The sequence below is a fragment of the Pavona decussata genome, unplaced genomic scaffold (assembly GCF_977016875.1).
Source record: "Pavona decussata unplaced genomic scaffold, jaPavDecu1.1 SCAFFOLD_198, whole genome shotgun sequence".
Classification (NCBI taxonomy): Eukaryota; Metazoa; Cnidaria; class Anthozoa; order Scleractinia; family Agariciidae; genus Pavona; species Pavona decussata.
The window spans coordinates 30613-51002 of record NW_028145606.1 but is presented as its reverse complement, the minus strand read 5'-3'; the positions used below and the strand labels follow the sequence as shown (position 1 = coordinate 51002).

At 36.8% G+C, this 20390-nt stretch overlaps 1 protein-coding gene and 2 long non-coding RNA genes across 4 annotated transcripts; 1 reads left to right on the top strand and 2 right to left on the bottom strand.

Annotated features, from left to right (window-relative positions):
- Nucleotides 1–2274: 2274 nt before the first annotated feature.
- On the top strand, nucleotides 2275–13042 carry LOC146461395 (acid-sensing ion channel 3-like). Of its 2 annotated transcripts, XM_085086810.1 has the most exons (9): nucleotides 2275–2565; nucleotides 3100–3169; nucleotides 5109–5749; nucleotides 6475–6726; nucleotides 8143–8296; nucleotides 9298–9363; nucleotides 11050–11230; nucleotides 11569–11660; nucleotides 12392–13042. In XM_085086810.1, exons 3-9 carry the CDS (start codon nucleotides 5171–5173, stop codon nucleotides 12553–12555), a joined length of 1488 nt encoding a protein of 495 aa, XP_084942936.1. In that variant the 5' UTR covers nucleotides 2275–2565; nucleotides 3100–3169; nucleotides 5109–5170; the 3' UTR covers nucleotides 12556–13042. The 2 variants fall into 2 exon arrangements, with proteins under 2 accessions (XP_084942936.1, XP_084942937.1); XM_085086811.1 differs by lacking the exons at nucleotides 2275–2565; nucleotides 3100–3169 and adding an exon at nucleotides 4471–4623.
- LOC146461396 (uncharacterized) lies at nucleotides 9638–11055 on the bottom strand. Its single transcript, XR_014857383.1, has 2 exons — nucleotides 10642–11055; nucleotides 9638–10606 (listed from the first exon to the last, which is right to left on the bottom strand). It is a non-coding gene; the product is annotated as an uncharacterized LOC146461396 (long non-coding RNA).
- A 5740-nt stretch (nucleotides 13043–18782) lies between the features above and the next one.
- Nucleotides 18783–20324, bottom strand: LOC146461394 (uncharacterized). The gene is made up of 2 exons (XR_014857406.1): nucleotides 19976–20324; nucleotides 18783–19070 (listed from the first exon to the last, which is right to left on the bottom strand). It is a non-coding gene; the product is annotated as an uncharacterized LOC146461394 (long non-coding RNA).
- Nucleotides 20325–20390: the final 66 nt, after the last annotated feature.

Sequence of the window (20390 nt, the reverse complement as noted above, 5' to 3'; positions counted from 1 at the left end):
TTTTATAGATTTCAGAATGGCGTTAGATATTCACGGTTTAGCTGACTGCTTTCTTTTTCTGTTTGATAATTTGCGCATAGGTGCATGTTTATCAGATAAGGATTGTAGCCTCTTGGTTACATTATTCATACTCTGATTAACATCTTCATCGACTAGGTTATTAAAATCTATAGATTCAAGGTCACTTAAAAACAAAACCAAAGAGCGCGTGCGAGGGAACCAGTGTCATTTTGGCGGGAAAACGAGGTAGCCGTCGCCATTTTACTACGAGTTTGTCCAATAGACAAAGAGCGCGCGAGTGAACCAGTGTCACTTTGGCGGGAAAAAGAGATAGCCGTTGTCATTTTAGTACGAGTTTTGTGAGAACAGCGTGGTGGCGAAAACGAGTCCTCGAAAGGTAGGTGACCTTGTCTTTTTGGAATCACGAAAAGGCTTAGCTATCATCATTCAAAACAACTTCTTCAAGTTTGTCGCTCGCAAAGAGTATTAAAATGAAGTGTTCTGGGATATATCTCTTCTTAGTACTTCACTTAAAACTTAGTAGTCAAACCCTTTATTCATAGTCGTATTCGTACTAGAATCTAAAAGTGTCATTAATGGTCTACTCACGCGCATTACTACGATCCAACCCATTCTCGATCCCAGAGTCTTTGTCTTTACTGCGCAAGTCCCAAAGGAACTGTTCCCCTCCACCAGTCATGCGCAAGGAGGAAGAGCTCTGCGGTCGAGAATGGATCCGACCCGCGTACTATGTCCATTGAGATCAAGTGACCGAAAAAGTAATTCTTTGTTTCTGAATTCCTTTTATATGTACACCAATTTTAATTGAACGTGGAGCTGTAGCAGTTTGAGAAGGAAGATCATGAGGGTGAGGGTAATCTTTAACGAGGTGCCAACATCACAAAAGTGGTTTACATAGAGAATAATACATGGGCGCGCGGAGATATGGAATTTATCTTCGAGTGTTCACACCGATATAGAACGAGTGAGCGCAGCGAACGAGTGAGATATCGAATGTGAACACGAGAAGATAAATTCCATATCTCCAAGCGTCCATGTATTATTCTCTATGTAAACCACTTTTGTGATGTTGGCATACTTAATTGGGCATACTTAAAAGTATGCCCAATCACTTGAAAAATTTCTAACCAATGGCGTGGCGTAACGCAATGAAATGAGTGCTTGTGATTGAAGCTCGATCGTCGAAATTTTCCCGATCCGACCGATCCTTAGGCGGCGTTTGATCGAAACTTGGCGTACATAAGGTTGGTTGCCCAAAAGCATGCCTGTAATTGTAAGTAACTGCCAGTAACTGCGAGGGTCTTTCTTCCATTTAATCTGTCACTCGCAGGTCAAATATGAGTTTCATATATTCATATTCATTTATTCATCTTTCACGGTATATTACGAATTCACAATATTACCAGCTTCCAGTTGGCTTGATAGCACAGTTGGTAGAGTACTGCACCGGCATCGCAGAGGTCGTGGGCTCGAATCCCGTTCAAGCCTGAATTGTTTTCAGGCTTTCCTTTCGCAGTTGCGTCAATAACTGTTAGGGTCTTTCTTCCATTTAATCTGTCACCCGAAGTTTAAATATATGTTTCAGATATTCATATTCAATTTATATTTGCTCGTGTAAAACCACTGACAGGAGGTTCTCTGACAATCTTTACGTATTTGTTTGTAAAGGTTGAATACTGCGTTTCCCTTCACAAATTATCCTTGGCAGGCCATTTTGTTTGCTTGTCAGCGACGGACTGACACCACTTCGTGCCATCATGAAACACATCTATTTGCAGCCGAGAACTTAAAATTAAAATTCTAGATAAGTGTTTTTTTCTTGAAAAGCCGATCCACGGCCAAAAATTAGCACGTTAGTTCGTTAGAGAAAAAACTTATCAAATTTTGTCTTACACAGAAGAATATAAAGCCTATCAAATGCTTAATTTTTAAGGACGACTTTCTTGTGTACAATACGCCTAATGCCTCCGGTTTTTTCCGCTTAAAAGCGGATCATTAGTAATGCTTGTTTTCATTAAAACAATAATCTTCAAAAATGACATCTCATACAAATGCACGAACACTCAGGTCAAAGAAAATCCAATGAAAAAACCTTAGCTACATGACGAATTTCTTGTCAGTCTAGTAGACATATAGACAATTTGTGACTGAAATTATGGAAAATAAGCCCATCATAGATCAGGTTTAAACGGATTCAATAAAAACGCGATATCAAATTTGATGCCGGAGTTTTTGTTGATGAAAGTTTGCGAGTTAGCAGTCGATTGTATTAAACAGTCGATGTAAAACGGCGTCCAAATTTTAGAATAATTTCTCACGGCAGTCAGGATACTTCATTTAGTACCAACCTACTTGTCAAGGATGAAACGCCCAAGTTTTTAAAAATTAATAACACCTGACAGATAATGATAAAAAAGCGCACGGAAAAAAAAACAACGTACGCTTCACTATGAATGTAATTAAACGATATTATTTATGTGGAACGAAAAACTTTCTTGTTCATGATCAAGCAAAACCTGTAAATGACCAGCGACTAAAGAATTGGTAAGTTTTTAGATGTAAATGTGTTCAATTATTGTCGTGTCATTTGTGTAATGTTTGAACGGTTTTCTCCATCCTAATTCGTGATATTCGTTTCAGTTCATTTTTGCAAACGAACAGAGCAATACATAGTGTTAAAATGGCCAGAGACAACGTACCCGTTTCAAATTAAATTCAGTGGAAAGTGACTGAAATTATAAATGTCTATATTCAAATAGGCAGAAGCTTTTCAATGAATATTGGCTTAGACGATATCAAAAGTTGATCGGTAGTTTGTCAGTGGCGAGTGTCGTGTCCTAAAATAAGAAAGAAAGAAAGAAAGAAAGAAAGCGAATTCCACATTTATAGCACAATATAAAGCTTTGTAGGAACCGACAACCAGATTTATTCAATGCCACACTATTGCAATTATCAGATGATAGACAGCCCTGTATTTTGCGTTTGTAATTACTTTACGGGGTAAAGCGTTTGTAATTACAGGGTAGTGGGTTTGTGCCATGTTTCTGTCTTCTCAAATAATACAATGCTAATCCGCAGGTGCACAAATCGGAATTGAGACTGTTACAACTGACACTGAATCACTTCAAGAAGATATCTCTAAAGCAAGGTATGTTCTTCTTTTAATAGGTTACATTTTAACTTTTATAATTAAAAGTAATAATAATCAGACATGTACAAGAAGAACGAAAATTTTTGTTTGCCGTGCTGTGTAATAATATAAGTTGCGTAAATAACAGCGGGGGTCCTTCCTCCATTTTACGTGCAGTGTAATGACAACAATGTCCATCTTTTGTTGGGAGCAACGAAAAAACAGCGGACAAGCGAACGAAAACAACGGAGTTGCAAATTCAAGTCTTAATTCTAAAAAAGGCAATTATTAAACACCGACCTGACATTAGCTGTGTCAGTGAGGAAAATATTCAATTTGAATGTGTATTAAAATATCATCATATTTAAATTTTGTTGAAAGTCGAGCATCTCATGATTCGATGTGAAACTAAATGTTTGCAGACACAGCATGCTTGAATTTTCAATAAATAAGTTGATTTTTGAAACTGTGCGTTGATGTACTTATATAACGGTTCATTTTGGTGAATATCTGTTCGAAAAGTCTCAAGGTAATCCACTCCTATTTATTGTCGTGTTGTCTGAAGTTTTGAATCGCGCTTTATGGCAGGCAAGATCTACAGATTTCTTTGAGTTTGGGCACCCTTAATCAACAATGTTTTGTTGCGACTCTTAAAGCAATTGAGATATCATTTTATTTTTAACATAATGTTTTGACAAAAAATGTGAACAAGTCTGAAATTCGACGACATATTTTTTTTCCTTATTTCGTCAAATAAGCCTCAGAGCTCAAGCTTTAGATCTGCACGTTTCATGGGAATCATGACCAGAATACACGAATACATGATATAGAATACATGACCAGAATACTAGTTTGCTTGATAATATATTCAGGACTTCTGGCTTTGCTGTCACATTCCTCACATGCATGCAGTGTGCCTCGTGAGCCGATACATACATCTAATTCGATGGTTTTACTTATAATGGTATATGCACGGATATTTTGCGAGTTGTGTAGTACTTTTTCGAGCCCCGAATAAGAGATTTATTATTCCACTACAAAAAGATTTTGCTATTTTGGCTTCAATTTAATGGTAAGAGTGTCGAAATACACCCGGTATATGCGTAAACAACACAAAGCCAGTGAAATGTCGTTGTCCGTATTCGCTCTGTTGTAAACCGGTCAAACCGGGAAACTACAGTGTATTACGGTCTCATATTTTGCGCGTTCTCGTGACCTTATTTGGTGAAATGACATAAAAGTGGAATAATAATGAGTCTTAATTCTCATTTCTTTTGGGAAATAAATAATCATATATGACGAATGGTTTTCCCCCCTAAGGCAAACTGCCCCGATGGGGAATATGAAAGCAAAGCCGGAAAGTTTGAATATATTATAGACATTATAATGCAGAAGGGCTTCGCATCAGTTATATAGCGAATGGTTGGAAGTACTCGACTAGGAAGCTTTATGTTGCCTTAAAAAGGGAACATGTAGTGTTGAAAACTGTAAAGGTTTTGAGTAGATGTTGACGTCTGTAATACTATAATTTTTGGGAAATTGAAAGGCAAATACACGATATAATTCTGATGGATATAAGATATTGTAATTCCACCTTGCATGCGACTTAAAATTATATTTCTTCTAGTGCCAATTGTGTTTGCCTTAGGTTTCTGTTTGTTTCAATAATAAAAGCTTTGGGTGACGTAAGCCAGTCAGGTGAGAGACAGTCTGGCTGTACGACTTAGGCATTACAATAGAATTTTCAAAGTAAATTTTAACCAGAATTTTAGTAATTATGCAGCGAGTTGTATAGTCATAATTGTGATGCAACTGACAAATATATACAGTAAGAACTTGGAGGCTTATATGATGAAATAAGAAACTGAAGATTTTGGTAGCTATGGCCAGATGAAGTCACTGTTTCACAATGCTCACAATTTTTTCTCATTGAAAATGCGTTTCAATTTGTTTTCAGGATTATTGATTGAGAAGACAGCCAAACAGAAGGGACAGAGTTAAGCTCAAGGGTGTAATAAAATGGAAATGAACCATTTTAACTCGAAAAACAATGAACCCCCATCATCGGAAAATGAAGAGCGCTCTGATTTTGACACAGTAACAAAGCCAGACGAGCTGATCAAAACGTTTGGATCATACACAACGCTACATGGGTTTCATTTCCTAACTGACTCAGGCTCGGTTCTACGTCGTATTTTATGGCTTTTGCTAATGATAGTGTGTCTGGTCATACTAATTGTACAAGTTAAAAGCAACTACGCTAAACTTCAAAGACATGACAGCACTGTAACCAAGGATGTCGAACCTTCACGAAGCTTGCTATTCCCGGCAGTCACCATTTGCAATCAAAACATGCTTCAAAAAAGCAAAATACTTGGCACTGATGCCCAGTTCTACTTGGACGGCCTAGACTACCTTAAAGCGGCATTCATGAATTCGACGGATTTTAAACGAGCACAAAGTCATATCAATTCTTCGTTTGATATCGAAGAGGTCGTGAAAGAGGCCGGGCATAACTTGACAACTATGCTGGTACTTTGCTTGTGGAAAGGACAGACATGTGGACCAGAAAATTTCACTTCCTTTGTTTCTTTTTATGTGAGTGGTGCTTTTTTCTTTATTGCTGCGAGATTTCTGAACCCCAAGCCAGTATGTATCGTACAGTAATGGCTAGGGCTATAATTGCAGGAAGACCTTGAGCTCCGAAATTTAATTTAAGATGTGAGATGCGGAACCGAATATGATTCGAGTAGGTTCCACAAATGCGGCAGGCTTTTAAAATAATTTAAAATAAAAAAACTTATAATCGTTGGTTCCTGCTAATAACTTAATCAAGTCAATTAATTCCATAGTAATATAATGTTGCGTTATAAGGGTGCGTTCGATTGACCTTTACTTCCGGAATAGGAATACATACAACGATGACAAGAAATCCCTCTTAAGAGGTTTTAGGAGTTACTGAAGTTCGAGACGGCTCTTCAATTAACAGAATTATCATTTGTCAGTGACAGTTTGTAGAAATGGCTTCCCAAATTACTTAAAAAGAGAAACTGAATCTAACAGCTATTCCGCTTATCCTTATCCCGGAATACGGTCAATCGAATGCAACCTAACTCAGTGTTTTAATCAGTATTATATCTAAAAACTACTAGCAGTTTTCCTAGCTCTGGGAAGCCTGTTTTTAGGTATATATGGGCACGTCTTATCAAGACTAGCATGAGTGTCCACCTTGTTTGTGCGATCATTACCTTTGTGAAGACTCTAAACATTGGTTAACTGCACTGCGCATGTCGGGCACTAACAGAATCTGATTTCGTTTCCAGCGAGGTTTATGTTACACCTTCAACTCTGGGGCCCCAGGTCACCCTCTTCTTTACGCAACAGCATCCGGAACATTACAGGCTTTGAGCCTTACGATAGATGTGCAACCCAAAGAGTATTATGGGATGTTCAGCTATGACGCAACTGGGATCAAGGTGATTCTCCATGAACAAGGCGAGTTCCCGGAAGTGGAAAACTGGGGGATTGACGTCTCACCAGGCCGCAACACAAATATCAGGATAAAAAGACACAAGGTATTTACTAATTGTTGGTTTTCACATGACGTCATAAAAAACTGACATTTATAGCTAAACACAATTTTGGGTTTTTATCTTCATCACATAAAAGAAAATATAAATTTCCATCGGCTTGCTTGTTTTCAGCAGGAAAGCATTTTTTTTTGAAAATAAAGTAGTTTGAATTTTAGATTTTTGCGCAGTGCGTGACAGAAGGATTGCTGCTCTAAACATGCCAGTACATGAAAACATCGATTTGCCTCGTGTTTTTTTTTAGGTCTGATCAGCTAACATGTAATAGAAACGCCTATCTCAATGTGTGAAAGTTCAGCAGAGAGAAGAAAGGCTTTGAAATAGCCAAAGTAAACTCTAGGCCCCAGTTGTTCAAAGGCCGGATAACTTTATCCGCTGGATAAGGTACTATTCGGGGTCTAAAATTTACTTCACGTTAAACGTTGTCCAAGGTTTTCGTACACTCCTAAACTAGACTGTGGTTAGAGTGTGCATATTTGCTTGTACACGATGAAATACTGAAATCTTTGCACAGATTGAAACTGTCGGATAGTGACTCTGATCCACCGGATAAAGTTATCCGGCCTTTGAACAACTGGGGCCAGATGTTTTTGCTGGTTTCTGGGCATACTAAACTCTGTAATTTTCCGTGTTACATTTTCTCGAATAACTCGATTATGAGATATCGCACAGCCCTGTGGCTTTCATACGTTGTTTATGTATCACTCTTCTACAACATATCAATTTCTTGACTTTATCTATTGAATGGTTGAAGATTTTATTTTTTTACTTGCGTGACGATGTGTGAGGTGAAAACCGCCAATACCCCGGATGATAGGGACTTCGTAAAGGAGCACAGTCACATGCTTACAGATTATATGTTTTACAACTAATTTTCACATCATACGTCTTACACGTTTATTTGTATCGACCTGATGAAATTTTTTTTAACAGTGTTTAAATAAAGATTCAGATTCAGATTCAGTGTGTCTTCACGAACGTCGACCCAATTTTCTCAAGTTTCGAGTTGAATAAATTACGAAATGGCCAAATCTGACAGTTCTTCCCTCCAGTCATCATATTGTAGGAAATAAGCCTTTCATAATGTTAACGCAAAGTTTTTACATGAGTCATTTTAATTTTTTAAAATCTTTTCGTGACGTTAATTTTTATCATTTCCACCAAAAACTCTCAGCCTTGTCCTCCATAAACATCTTTCTCTTTTCAACTTTGATTTTTTAGTTTATACGGCTTTTGTAACAATTTAAGTGAACAATATCGGAAGTATTTTCCTCGCCATCATTTCTTGTAAATTGGGCAAAATGTATTTGGTATCGTATCACCAATTTCTTCTTCCCTGAGAAAATGCGGCATAGCCACCATCTTGCTAATGACGTTCAAATTCAGGCTTTTGTCTTTCAGTTGATCGGCCTCGAGGCTCCATTTAAGCCGGCGTGTGGTACCAAGAAACTTTCGACCTCCAAAACTTACTCAGCCAGTAGATGTCGTGCAGAATGCAACTTCAAATATCTGATGGAGCTTTGCAAATGCCGTTTTCTTACATTGCCACATGGAGGTCAGAAAGATACTTATTTAATGTAGTTTTATTTATCATTACTTGTGGGCACAAACAGCCATTTTGGCCGTTTTTCTATCAGCAATACAAAATGCATTTGAGGAGAACTTGGTTGAAATGTTGTAGTACGTCCTGGTTCTATTATGCGTCTCCGTAGTTCGTTTGGTATTATTAAGACCGCCGGGCACTAAGGAAAACAATTTGTCTGAATGAATTATCCGTCTTGTGGCCTGTTTTATACGAGACGAATTTCCAGACGCGTTATCACACGCACTACAACATTTCGCGTAAGTTCGTTCCAGACGCATCCCTATCGAGTCACTCGGGCCTCTGGAATGAACAATTTTAATCCCTCCTCCACCACTTCTACTCGACAACGTGGCAAGAAGTATTCTTATCCCCCGGATTGGATTTTAGCGTAAAACAATCTGTAAGGAGCGCCCCCACCCCACCCCCCGCTATCAACCCCACCCTGACTGGTTAGTAAAGCTTCTACCTTAGTACAGAGTTACCTTAGTATATCTTACCTTAGTATAGAGTTGCTCAAGCAAATAAAGAGGTTTCTAAGTGCTCATATTTTTCTCAAGAACAATTATAGAATAGAACCGGCCCTTCCCGAAGAAATTGTGACAGCAACTGCAATTGACCATTTTAAACTGAAATAAGCCGATCTTTTTAAAAGTACTTTAAATAGCTAGTTTTTAATATGTACAAATTTTTTTTGTTTAAAAAGTCGGCGTGACATCTTATTAGAATTTTTACCGACTTAAATCAGTTGTAGATGTAGATTTAGTTTCTCAAGCTGTTTTTACTGTTAAGTTCACTGAAACCACTTTTGAACGAAAAATCCCCTTCAGTATTATTAAATAAGCCCTCTCAATCAAGCCTTCCTCGAAAATTATCCTCAAGAAAGCTCTTTGAAGGAACATAAGCTCGGGACTTTGTTATTTTACAACATTTAGGCAAAAAACAAATAATGAAATTGTTTTTTCGTCTTTTAGTGGAGTTCAACCTATCAAACTATTGCAGCCCACAAGAACTCATGGAATGCGTTATGCCTAAGCTTGGTAAAATCAGTTACTTCTTAGGCCACTGACAGATATATAATTGATCAGTAGTGAATCTGCTGCAGCTAAGCTATGGAGCTCGATGCCCAGCAGTATACATTTGGGTAGCCCTTTGACTAGTTTTAAAAAACTTAGTTAAAACGTTCTTTTTAATGAGTGATTTTCTTAGTTTATTTAACTTTGAATGTTCTTATCACATATTTTGATTATTGATTTTTTTTATTTTATTTTTATCTTTTATCATTTAATTATAGATGCAAGAGCAAAGAGACTCTTATAATGCTCCAATACTTCTTCTTCTTCTTCTTCTTCTTCTTCTTCTTCTTCTTCTTCTTCTTCTTCTTCCTCTTCTTCTTCTTCCTCTTTTTCTTTTTCTTCTTCTTCTTCTTCTTCTTCTTCTTCTTCTTCTTCTTCTTCTTATTATTATTATATGGCAGTAAAAACTTCTGGATGCCCAGATTACCTAAACAATGATTGGGCGGCGAGCCGTAGCCAATCAATGCCACGACCAAAGTCCATACAATAAAACTCCAAACTTCTAATCATAAAAATTCTAGTTTTTTATTATTATTATTATTATTATCATTATTATTATTATTATTATTATTATTATTATTATTATTATTATTATTATTATAATTATTATTATTATTATTATTATTATTAATCGATTAATCGTACAGCTAGAGGACTGCACAAGCATCCCTACTCATGATCAGGTATCACAAATTTAAAGCTAAATTCAGCTGCTTTGAAACTGGAACATAAAGAACGAATTATAGAATAATGGCTCAGGAAGACACGAAGTATTTTTATGGAAAAGTTACGGTTTTTGTATTATTGCCTCATCACGTCATTATATTGTAGCATTCATTTTCTTGTATCAGGCTTCTTTAAGGAGGAAGAAATACATCCCGTAATTTCTTGCCATTAAATACTGGATCTGAATAAAAGTCCTGTTTCACTAAACACGAGGTCTCGAAGACGCCGAGTTCCATTAATTAATTAATTAATTAATTAATTAATTAATTAATTAATAGAATTTATCACTCGAGGTATCGGGGTTTATTAGAGTTTCGGTGCTAATCTATGCTGGGCTAGAATGAACTACAACACGTACGTATAACAAGAGAAGGATACTGCCAAACTTCTTCATTCTTTCATTTGAAAAAGAGTTCTGTCATTTGTGAACAGCTCAGTGCAAATAGTAATCATTAGCAAACTTGTGATCCCCTTCATATATCTGTTTTGGTTTATTTTTCTTTTAATCGAGTAAACTGAATTAAAATCATGAAGGGTAGGTCTGTCACAAATTACGTAAAAATGTCCTTGTTAAGTGAATCCCGAGCTCGAATAAATGCTTGTTTCTAAAAAGCTCACCTGCGCATGCTTTTCATCAAGATAGGACGGTTCTTGAAGATTTAGTCAATGTATAATGCTTGTTGTAGGTTTGAGCACAGTCAAAGGTAAAACAAAAATAAGCAAAATCCATTAAAGATAAAGTTTTTACTTTAAGAGCTCAAAGCTGATAAGTTTTTTTGTGCATGAGTCTGTGAATTTACTAAATCGCTTTGTGATTTTGTTTAGTAAACTCACAGACTAAAAAAAACTCATCATCTTTTTATCTTTAACGTTTTTTTTTTTTTTTTTTTTCACGTTCTTAAGCACGTATTTTTATTATTTCAGGCAGCCTCAATATGAAGGAGTGTCACTGTCCAGAGGAATGCGAGAAACTGAAGTACTCAAGCTCCCTCTCCTCGGCATACTTTCCTTCGTTTCATTTCTGGGACACTGTTTTTCAGCTGTTAAATATAAGTACCACTAATAATACCGAGGGTACAAAGTCCAAAGTTCAAGAAAGCATCAGGTTAGACTTGTTTGGTCTTGTTAGACGGGCCTACTTCACGCGCGGTTTAGGCTCTATGAAGGCTTCTCAAGGTCATGTATTTTTTTTTTTGGTTACGCCTGTGAAAGGCAAGAAAAACGTTTTTCATTGTTTGTCTTTATGTTTATACATTTTCCACAGACATGCATTGAGTAAATAGTGATATTCCGTGAAAACTTAAAACAGATTTTTTTTTCTCTTCGGCCCATTAACCACCCCGTTTGTTGCCAGATCTGGGCTGGGAGTTTTGGCAAGGGAATACTTCATTTATCCAACATGGAAATGTCCCATTCACTTGTCTATCACATTTTCTCTGACAGAAAACGTCTTCTGAAGGTGAACATTTTCTACGAAAGCCTACTGACTGAAGTAACTCAAACAAAGCCAACCTATGACATCCATGACTTTACATGTAAGTCAAGTACTACTTTCCTTTTTAACCAAAATCATTTGACGTCTTAAAAAACTTTTAAGTTTAGGACACCAGGTATGCGCAGAGAGTAATCACATTTTTTAGATTTTTCATACCTTTTACTGTAGATTATAATTCTTTGACAGAGTATTACAGTGGTAAGGAATCTATGCAGCCATGAAGTGTATGGAAAAAAAAAAAAACAACCATGCAAACAAACAAACAAACAAACACCGTGATTACACGTTTTATATAGCTTAGCTACACCCATCCCATTGCTGCCGAATAACTTTTATCCGCTATCTTAGTCATCAATTCACAATTATGTTCACATTTCAAATTTTACTGAAATTAATATTTCGCTTGGGATTGCAAGTTCCTCCCTCAAAGAAAACTGTATTTTGTAGAGTGATTCTCGGACGCGGTCCGAGGCCTTTCGCTGACCACTCCATCAGTGAGCGATCTTGGTCCTCCGTTCGAGAATCAGGTTATGTATTGAGAGATACTGCAGTTTGTTGTCATCAGATTAGGCAAAGACAAAACGGCAATTTTTTACTTTTTTATTTTATCAAATAAAGCGGCATAAAAATGCAACGTGATGTTCGGAGTAATTGTGCTGCTTTGGTGCGCGTTGTCTACTTTATAATTTTGTTTGATAAAAGTTCACCAGAATAAAATGGTAAACCAGATTCCTACTGTAAATTATAACTATTTTTGCAATTGTTTCTTAGCGGACATTGGCGGAAACATGGGATTGTTCCTTGGCTGTAGCCTTTTGACGTTGTGTGAATTCTTAGATCTCCTGATCAGGGTAATGGCCAGTTGTTTGGGAAAGCGGCGGAAACACGGCTCTCTAAATGTCGACTCGACAGATACCGAAAAGACCGTGATGTAAACGAGAAGAGTTGTGTACCTGGTCGTAACTGGGAAAAGTCATTGATCAGCCGCGATTATAATTAGTTTGCGGCCCTTTCACAAACAGTGCTGGTCTTCTGTACAAGCAAAGGCGGGGGTGTACTGAGCTTCCAGAGCTTCCTTTTACGACTTTCCGTTAAAATTCAGACTCTAAAGCAGATTGCTGTCGCTAATAAGTGTTTTTCAAATTTTAGACTTAGATGGGCAGTTCTTCTTCCTTTAAAATTGCTCTATATAAATATTCTTTTTTTCTTTTAATTTAGTCAATCAGCAATCACATAGAAACCCCATAATCGTACAGCTGTAACTTTACATTTGATGTACATGTAAGCAGTAAGAACCTTTAGCAGTTGGCTTCTAGTTTGATCTCATTGTACGTAATCAGTGGAAAATTTGTAAAATTGTGTTTGATGTAAAGTAATGTTTTGTTAGTAAAAAATAATAAAAAATTAAAAAAAAAAAAAAAAGACACTGATGATGAAAGAAAAATCTAATCTTTTCTACTGTTCAGTTTCACGTTACTTGATCAGTAGAACCTTGAAAAAAAATGTTTGCTTCCCTAAGCTGAAACAAGAGCTGAAAGCATGAAGCTAAACACCAAAGTTGAAATCCCTTGATTTACGTATTGGTTCAATTAAAAGGATATCTTAAAATTCGATTACCATTTACTTTCTTCAGTTGTAGTTAGCTAAGTACATGATTTTGTCTCTGTTACGAGATAAAGTGCTGCCATAGTTAATATAGGAGAATGGTTATGAAGCCAAACAAGTTTCTTTGTTATATGTTTTTGTTAACATTTTTGGCCTTGACCGTGCACAAACTACAATAGATTTTGTAATGTGTTGGAGCAACTGGCAAATAGAAACGTTCCTGTTAAAATATTCAGCTGTAGTGTGAACGTTAAAACAAAGGATTGCGCACGGTCGCAGCCCTTCCAACCTAAATTGCAGCACCATTGTTATCGACTTTGAACATGGCAAGGTTTCATAACCAGTACCTGAATTAACTATGGTGCTGCTGCTGTTGCTGTTGTTGTTAACGTGAGTACACAAAATCTGGCAACATTTACAGTACTAGTAAAAGCAAACTTTTAAACCTAGCTAAGAGTGACTGTTTGAAAAGCATGCATATTAAATAATGTCAAAAATAAAGACTGCTCTGATAGATTCTAGAAGCCTCGTCTCTTCTTGAGAGTTTGAAGTGAGATGTACATATTTGTGAAATGTAATGATGTAGAATAATTGTTGACCCTCTCTGGGGAGAGTTTCATATGAGGGCGATATGGATGCTTGTCGAAGATTTTGACAGTAGAATTTTAAAGGTATCTTAACCACTTTTTTGTGGCGTGGTAGATGTTCATTTTCAGCCAATTAAACTCACCAGGTAATGTTTGCTTGAGGTAACGTTATGGCTTAAAATTTATAAAAAATTTATAAACTTTCTAAGAATTCTAACTATCTATCTTGACGCGGGTTCAGTGTTAATCACCGGGTGGCATGAATCTTTATTTTTATACGGCGACTTTTTTTTTGCCACGGGTTACCAGAAGGCTTTCTGGTTTCGGTCACGACAATGATTGGCCTTCAGCCGATCACGATTTAACCACACCCCACGCGCGCGAGAAAAAAACATTAGGGAGTTTAAGGAACAAGGACGGCAATGGTAACGAAAACGTCACTTAAAAATATAACTTCTCGTTTTTGTAACTCTTTCGCAATCATTTAAATTTGTTTAACTTGTAAAATGCTGGCGAACTCTCCAGGAACTAAATTAGTATGAACGACATCAAAGTAAGGAAAAATAAAGAAGATTTTGCGTCATACGCTCCCGTTCTCGAGAAAACCTAAAATTTGGTCATTTCACGTTGTTGTCTTGCAGAGGACGGTAAAGAAATGTACCAAAATGTAAAACGCACGTGCAAAGCGATTGTTTTCGCTCATTAAGCCCATTGTTTTGTGGCGTTGTCGTTACCGTTGCCGTCCTCGTTTCTTAAACTCCCTATTGTTTCACAGACCAGGACTTTTCTTTTTGTCTTGGCCGTATCTCTGAGGTAAAAGAAAGGGGTGCAGTCCTTTGTTTTATGTATGTGAAAGGGGTACTATTTCCGTAAAAGTAGTGTATAATTAATTGTAAATTACGTAATTCGGCTGTCATGTAATTTTATTAATAAACTTTCTAACTATCTATCTTGGCTGGGTTCAGTGTAAATCACCGGGTGGCATGAATCTTTGTTTGTGAGACCCCCATCCCCTCGGGCTACCCCCTACCCCCTACCCCCGCCCCGCACACCAACACCACACAAGGATGTCAATAAGAGGTGTAATCTCGTACCCAGATCTCCCACGGTCAGGCGGAGGGGAGATCTGGTAAAGTTCGATTTGAGGCCCGGAATACGGGCCTGCCCATCATCCTTTGTCCACCGTGCTGCTCGTAACTGTGATCATTCCTGGTGAAGTTTTCGCTTTCGAGGGTGCTCTTCGGAACGTTCTTCGGTCGAGAGGACAACAAAACTTGAAACTTAAACCAAAACGAAAAAGGCAACAGGAGAGATTGCAATCAACAAGCGCGGTAAATCACTTTTTTACTAAGATTAGTTCCTACCCTTTGTGACCATCTAGACCATCTTTGTAATGAAAACTGTTCCAAGAACAAATCCATCGTAATTGTGCTTTTTCCACTCAAGATCAACGTGCTTATCGACGATCAATTAATTAAAAAGACTTAAGTCAACCGGAGTAAGCTGTACCAGTTTTCGCCTTAGATGGTAACTGTATTGAAGATACTGTAATTTACAGGCAGGGAAATGTCACATAATTTTTGTGCACCCCAAGGTAAAGGTAGCAACAGACAGTGCAGAGAGTTTTTGTTGTCGAAGCTTTATCAGAAAAATTTTGTGGTCGTTGTTGTAGATGAGGCACAATAGAGTTACTGATTGGCATCTTGGTGTTAAATTTCGCATTGGAAAGTCAAATGGTTCATGTCATATTTTCATTTGCAAAGTTTCAGAAATTGTGGTCTACCAGTGATACGTAAAAATTATTTCTTCTCTTTGTATTCTTTCAGCTGATTTGGTCACACAAATTCTCCTTCTTTCATAAGTTAATGGTTTAAATTTCCAAACCAAATGGATTGTGTAAATGCGGCAGGTTTCTTTTACAGGCCAAAGGACACAACTCAAGGTCACTGTAATAATATAATTTTATATGAACCAGCTAAACAGGGCCTCCTCCTACCTACAACAACTGTCCACTCCTATAACACCAGAAATTCTGCCAAGCTTAATTTCCACCGACCACAAGTTAGAACTAACATAGGCAAATTTACTTTTAAGTACTCTGCTTCTGTCATATGGGAAACTGTCCCCATGGCATTGAAAAAAACAAAAACTTTTAACAGGTTTAAGAAACTTTATAAGGCCCACCTGATCTCTTGTCAATCAAATAATATATGTTCTGTTTAATGATCAAATATAATAGTATGTAACTATCTAATAATAATAATAGAGTTAAAAATAATAATAATAATAATAATAATAATAATAATAATAATAATAATTGTCTGCTTATATTTTGATCTTTGTTGTCGCTGCTGCTGATGATGTGTTGTCCTTTTCCTTTCTTTTTGTTTGTTGTTGTTGTTGTTTGTTTGTTTGTATGTTGTTTTTTTGCTTTTTTTTGTTTCTATTTATTTATTGTTTTGTTCTTCTTTTATTAAGCTTGTCCTGTTTAGATTTCTTGCTCGGTTCAGTATATCTCGAACATACTTTAATTTACACAAATGTAATTCTCTCTTGTACATCCTAGGCTCTACAAACATTTCCTACATTTTCTAATATCTCAATAAAGCTCAGTGTCATTTCTTTGTTTACTTAAAAGTAGGTGGTGGTCAGCTAGAAAGCCTTTGCTACTTTGACCACCACACACATTTTATAATTTGTCCTGTATTTATTCTTATCTTGTAATCATTTGTTGTAATACTTTTCTTTCTATGTTAATGTTGTGTAAATAGTGTGAAATAAATGAACCATGAACCATCCTAGCCCTAACACCATGCTACTGTCTTGGTTATATACCGTCCAGCAAACCAGAAAGACCTGTCCGTGTAAATGGTAGGCGCCCAATTATGTCCAACATTAAAATACCGAGTACACCCTTGCTGTTTTAAAGGTTTTTTTTTTCTCAAAAATGGAAGTTTGAATTTCTTTTGGGAAATGGAGGTACCACATCTGGATTTTGGGATCTGAAGAATGTTTGGTTACTTGCAACATGTGAGCAAACAGAGCAAGTCCCTATGAGTTTCCCATTAGAGTTTTATTTGGTAGTGATGAGCTTTCCATTTCAGTGGTTCTTGATTCACCTTTATCACATAACACTTGAAAAGTTTTCACCTGAAATTTATGTTAAGTTTAGGGGACATGCCCCCTCGACTGCTTCTTTGATGACAAGTTAATAAAGGTTATAATTTTACACATAGGAGTCCACAGACTCGAAAATTAGAACCACATAATACACAAGTCCAATAATATTTGACTCTTGATATGAAGAGCAAAGGTCATTATCTGCATTTGATTTGCAAGGCACAATGAGCTGCTTAAATAATCATTGTTGTACTGAGCATTGCATTATTTGTACATGCATAGAGGATGATACACTAAGAATAATACAAGGTTCTTTATGTCCAAAGCAGCTATCTTGGTGCTTGGACACTCACCTCTGATGGGATCCTTGATATTATTTTCAGCAAAAAAAAAATAATAACAATAATAATAGGAAGGTGTGAAGGTCTTTTGGGCTCATAAAAGTAGCAAATGGCAGATAAATAGAAAACAAATAAAAAAAATATTTCCACTATTTGTTTTCCTGTGCATGTCTGTGTGTTCTAATGAACTGTCACCCATTTCTGCAGCAAAACAACAGCTTTCACAGTAAGCTGATCTTCAGTAACCATGAATTCCTAAGTATTCCTTAACCATGGCCTTCCATAGCCAGGAAACAACATTTAATCAAACTGTCAGACACAAACCCACTGCAGAGAAGTGGTGGGGAAAAGAAACTTTGAAAATAGTGTCTGTCTTGGATGAAAATTCCTTGTTGATGCCAATTCCTTGAGCAAAAAAAATTTTCTTGTATTGATACTTGCACCCATGTCAGGTCCTAACTTTTCTTAATATTAAGACCAGCAACACAAAATTATGTTCAAGGACTTTTCACACAAGTACACAAAAAATATCAGAACAGTGAACCTTGAACCTTTAAGCCCCAGTAGTGATCAGTATCAAAATTTCTCCTAATATTTATCAATACACAATCAAGGAGAGGTCTTGAGATCACCAGTGGTGAAATTTCTTGATATTTCAACAACCTTACTATAATGCTACTATGAAAAATGGACATGTAGAGACCAGTAAGGAGAAACTGTATGTTGACACTGAGGCTTAAAGGTTAAAAGCTAATAAATACAGAGCCATATTGTTGGTGATTATCGCAGCTTCTTTTATGCTTCGTCCTTCCACCACCCCATGCGTCAAAAAGGGCTTAGTTACTTGAGAATCCCTTTTTATTCAGCCTTCTCATTATCCATTTTCTGGTAATTATATTTTCTTACTCTAATGGAAAGAATAACAACATCCCAGTGAATGACTACAGTTTTTTCTTAATTAATTGCATCTTTGTTCAGGGGGCACAACTTCAGAGTACAGCAAACGAGGAACACTTTCCTCAGTATTCCCTACAGCGAAGATTGTTGTCATGACAACAACAGCAACAGAAAAACAACCAAACTACAATCATACAAAGTTTGAATATGAAAGATCTATGGAGTACTACAAAGGCCCTCCAATCTTAACACAAAGCAATGTTGACCAGTTTGATTACATATTTTCGCCCATAGCAGATGAACTTATCACCACCAATGTCAAAAATTAAGCCTGTCAGCATATTATTTACTCATCATTAGTACTGTGTGGATTTGGGGGAGCCATTTTGGGTGGAAAGCTTGGGGATCACCAGTTCTACCTTACTCCCCAAATTCCTCAAAATGCACTTTTGGCTCAGTCTCATTCTATACAGACTGACAATGAATATTATTTGCCACAATCTTTGGGAATGGGGTTTGATTCTCATTGTGTTGGAAGGATAATAATTTATTCATTTTGGTCTTCCGCAAACCATGGAAAGTTTTTTCCAAGAAAGTGGAAGAGATGGGAAGCCTGCTACATCAAAACTTTACTTTAACAACAATCATATTGGTGCAAATATTGAAGAAATGCAACCCATCATGACAGATTAGTGTAAATACCCCAGAAATCTGTGCAGGGGAAAATTTTTGCTTATAACCACTTTGGTTTTGGCTTTTGTGTGAGAAATGCAGCTGTTGTGATATCTGTTGTCCGAAATGACTGTCATTGCTCTTAATTATGTGTTGAGCTGTGTCCAGCTGTTTTAGCCCTTGAAGATATTCACATCACTGATAGGAACTTTAGGAACTTGCTTCTCCCTAGAAATCAGGTGGAAGAAATTAAGGCAGAGTTAACAAGAAATAAAGGAGAAACTGAGGCCAGTGATAACTATTTGTATCAGAGAATGTGCTAAGGATTAACAATGGAAGTAGTAAATGAAGTGTGTTTAGTACTTCAAGGACTCCATACTAATGATAAAATAATGGAGAAATTCCCCTATCTTGAAGAAAAGAACAATGGCAAAAGATTCTAAAAACTATAAGTGATGTCAAATCCAAAGAGGCATGTCCTCCTTTTAAAACTACTTCTTTTCTAAAGCCTATCACAAGCATAGACCTGCAAAACATTAGGTGGTGCAGACATGTAAACCAATGTCCCCATTTTTATTTTAGAGGAAGGCTAGTTTTATATTTTGGATCCAAATTTTTTTTAACTCAGTAGGTGGGAGAGAGGGGATAAAATTAAACTAACTACACTTACATAAAGAGCCCCAATCGGTTCAGACAAGGTGTTCTCTGTTGTAGTACGGGTTTCATTACTATTATTTTGGAGGTCATAAGTCGGACATTTTTCATTTCTCTTAGCTGAGGGGTGGGAGGGATATTGATCTCACCAGCAGATGAATAATAATATTGTGTGGACACTCTATCAATTTCTCCAAAGTCCTATGAGAGATGTTGTATGATCTTGAAGGAATAAGCACACTGGTCTGAAAGGACTAATATTATATTATGAAGTCTCTTACTCAAAGTCCAGTTCAATTTATAGAAGGAAAATAGTCTTTTATATATTAGCAGAAGACAAAAACTGAAAATATGCTAGCAAATGCGGCGCGCGTGTTCAGGAACTCAAGGTAAAGTATTTTGGGGAAATTAATTTGCGTTCACTAAATAAATAATCATTTTTTGTCAAGAAATACCCCCCAAAAAAATATATGACCTACCTCCATTTTATCCCCAAAAGTAAGCAAGCTTATATCCATCGTGTTGGAAACTTGTGTAATTTGGCAAGGCCGTTTGAACGTTACTGCAAACTCTTTTCGGCTAAAGTCGCTGTTGTCTTCCGAAAAAACAATTTCTCACTGTTCTCTCCCCACACAAAGGGCATGTATGTATTAAAACGTCGCATGACAATCTTAATCGGAGCGAAAACTTTTCCGTGTTTTTGTTTCTTCCCCGAACTGAGCGAAAACCAAACACAGAAGGAAAGAGCCAATCACAGAGCAGATTAGAATGAGGCATTCTTAATTCTGGTAACCAACCAGAAATGGCGTTGTATCGAACTTTACCAGATCTCACATGAACCGACGACTGAGATCGGGGTACGAGATTATAAGAGGTGCTCACAGCGCGCGAGTT

Excerpts from the sequence above, each read along its gene's own strand:
- LOC146461395 (XM_085086810.1), top strand. The coding sequence starts at position 5,171 with ATGGAAATGAACCATTTTAACTCGAAAAACAATGAACCCCCATCATCG. Across the intron at positions 6,727-8,142 it reads TCAGGATAAAAAGACACAAG|TTGATCGGCCTCGAGGCTCC; the intron begins GTATTTACTAAT and ends TTTGTCTTTCAG. Across the intron at positions 11,231-11,568 it reads AAAGTTCAAGAAAGCATCAG|AAAACGTCTTCTGAAGGTGA; the intron begins GTTAGACTTGTT and ends TTTCTCTGACAG.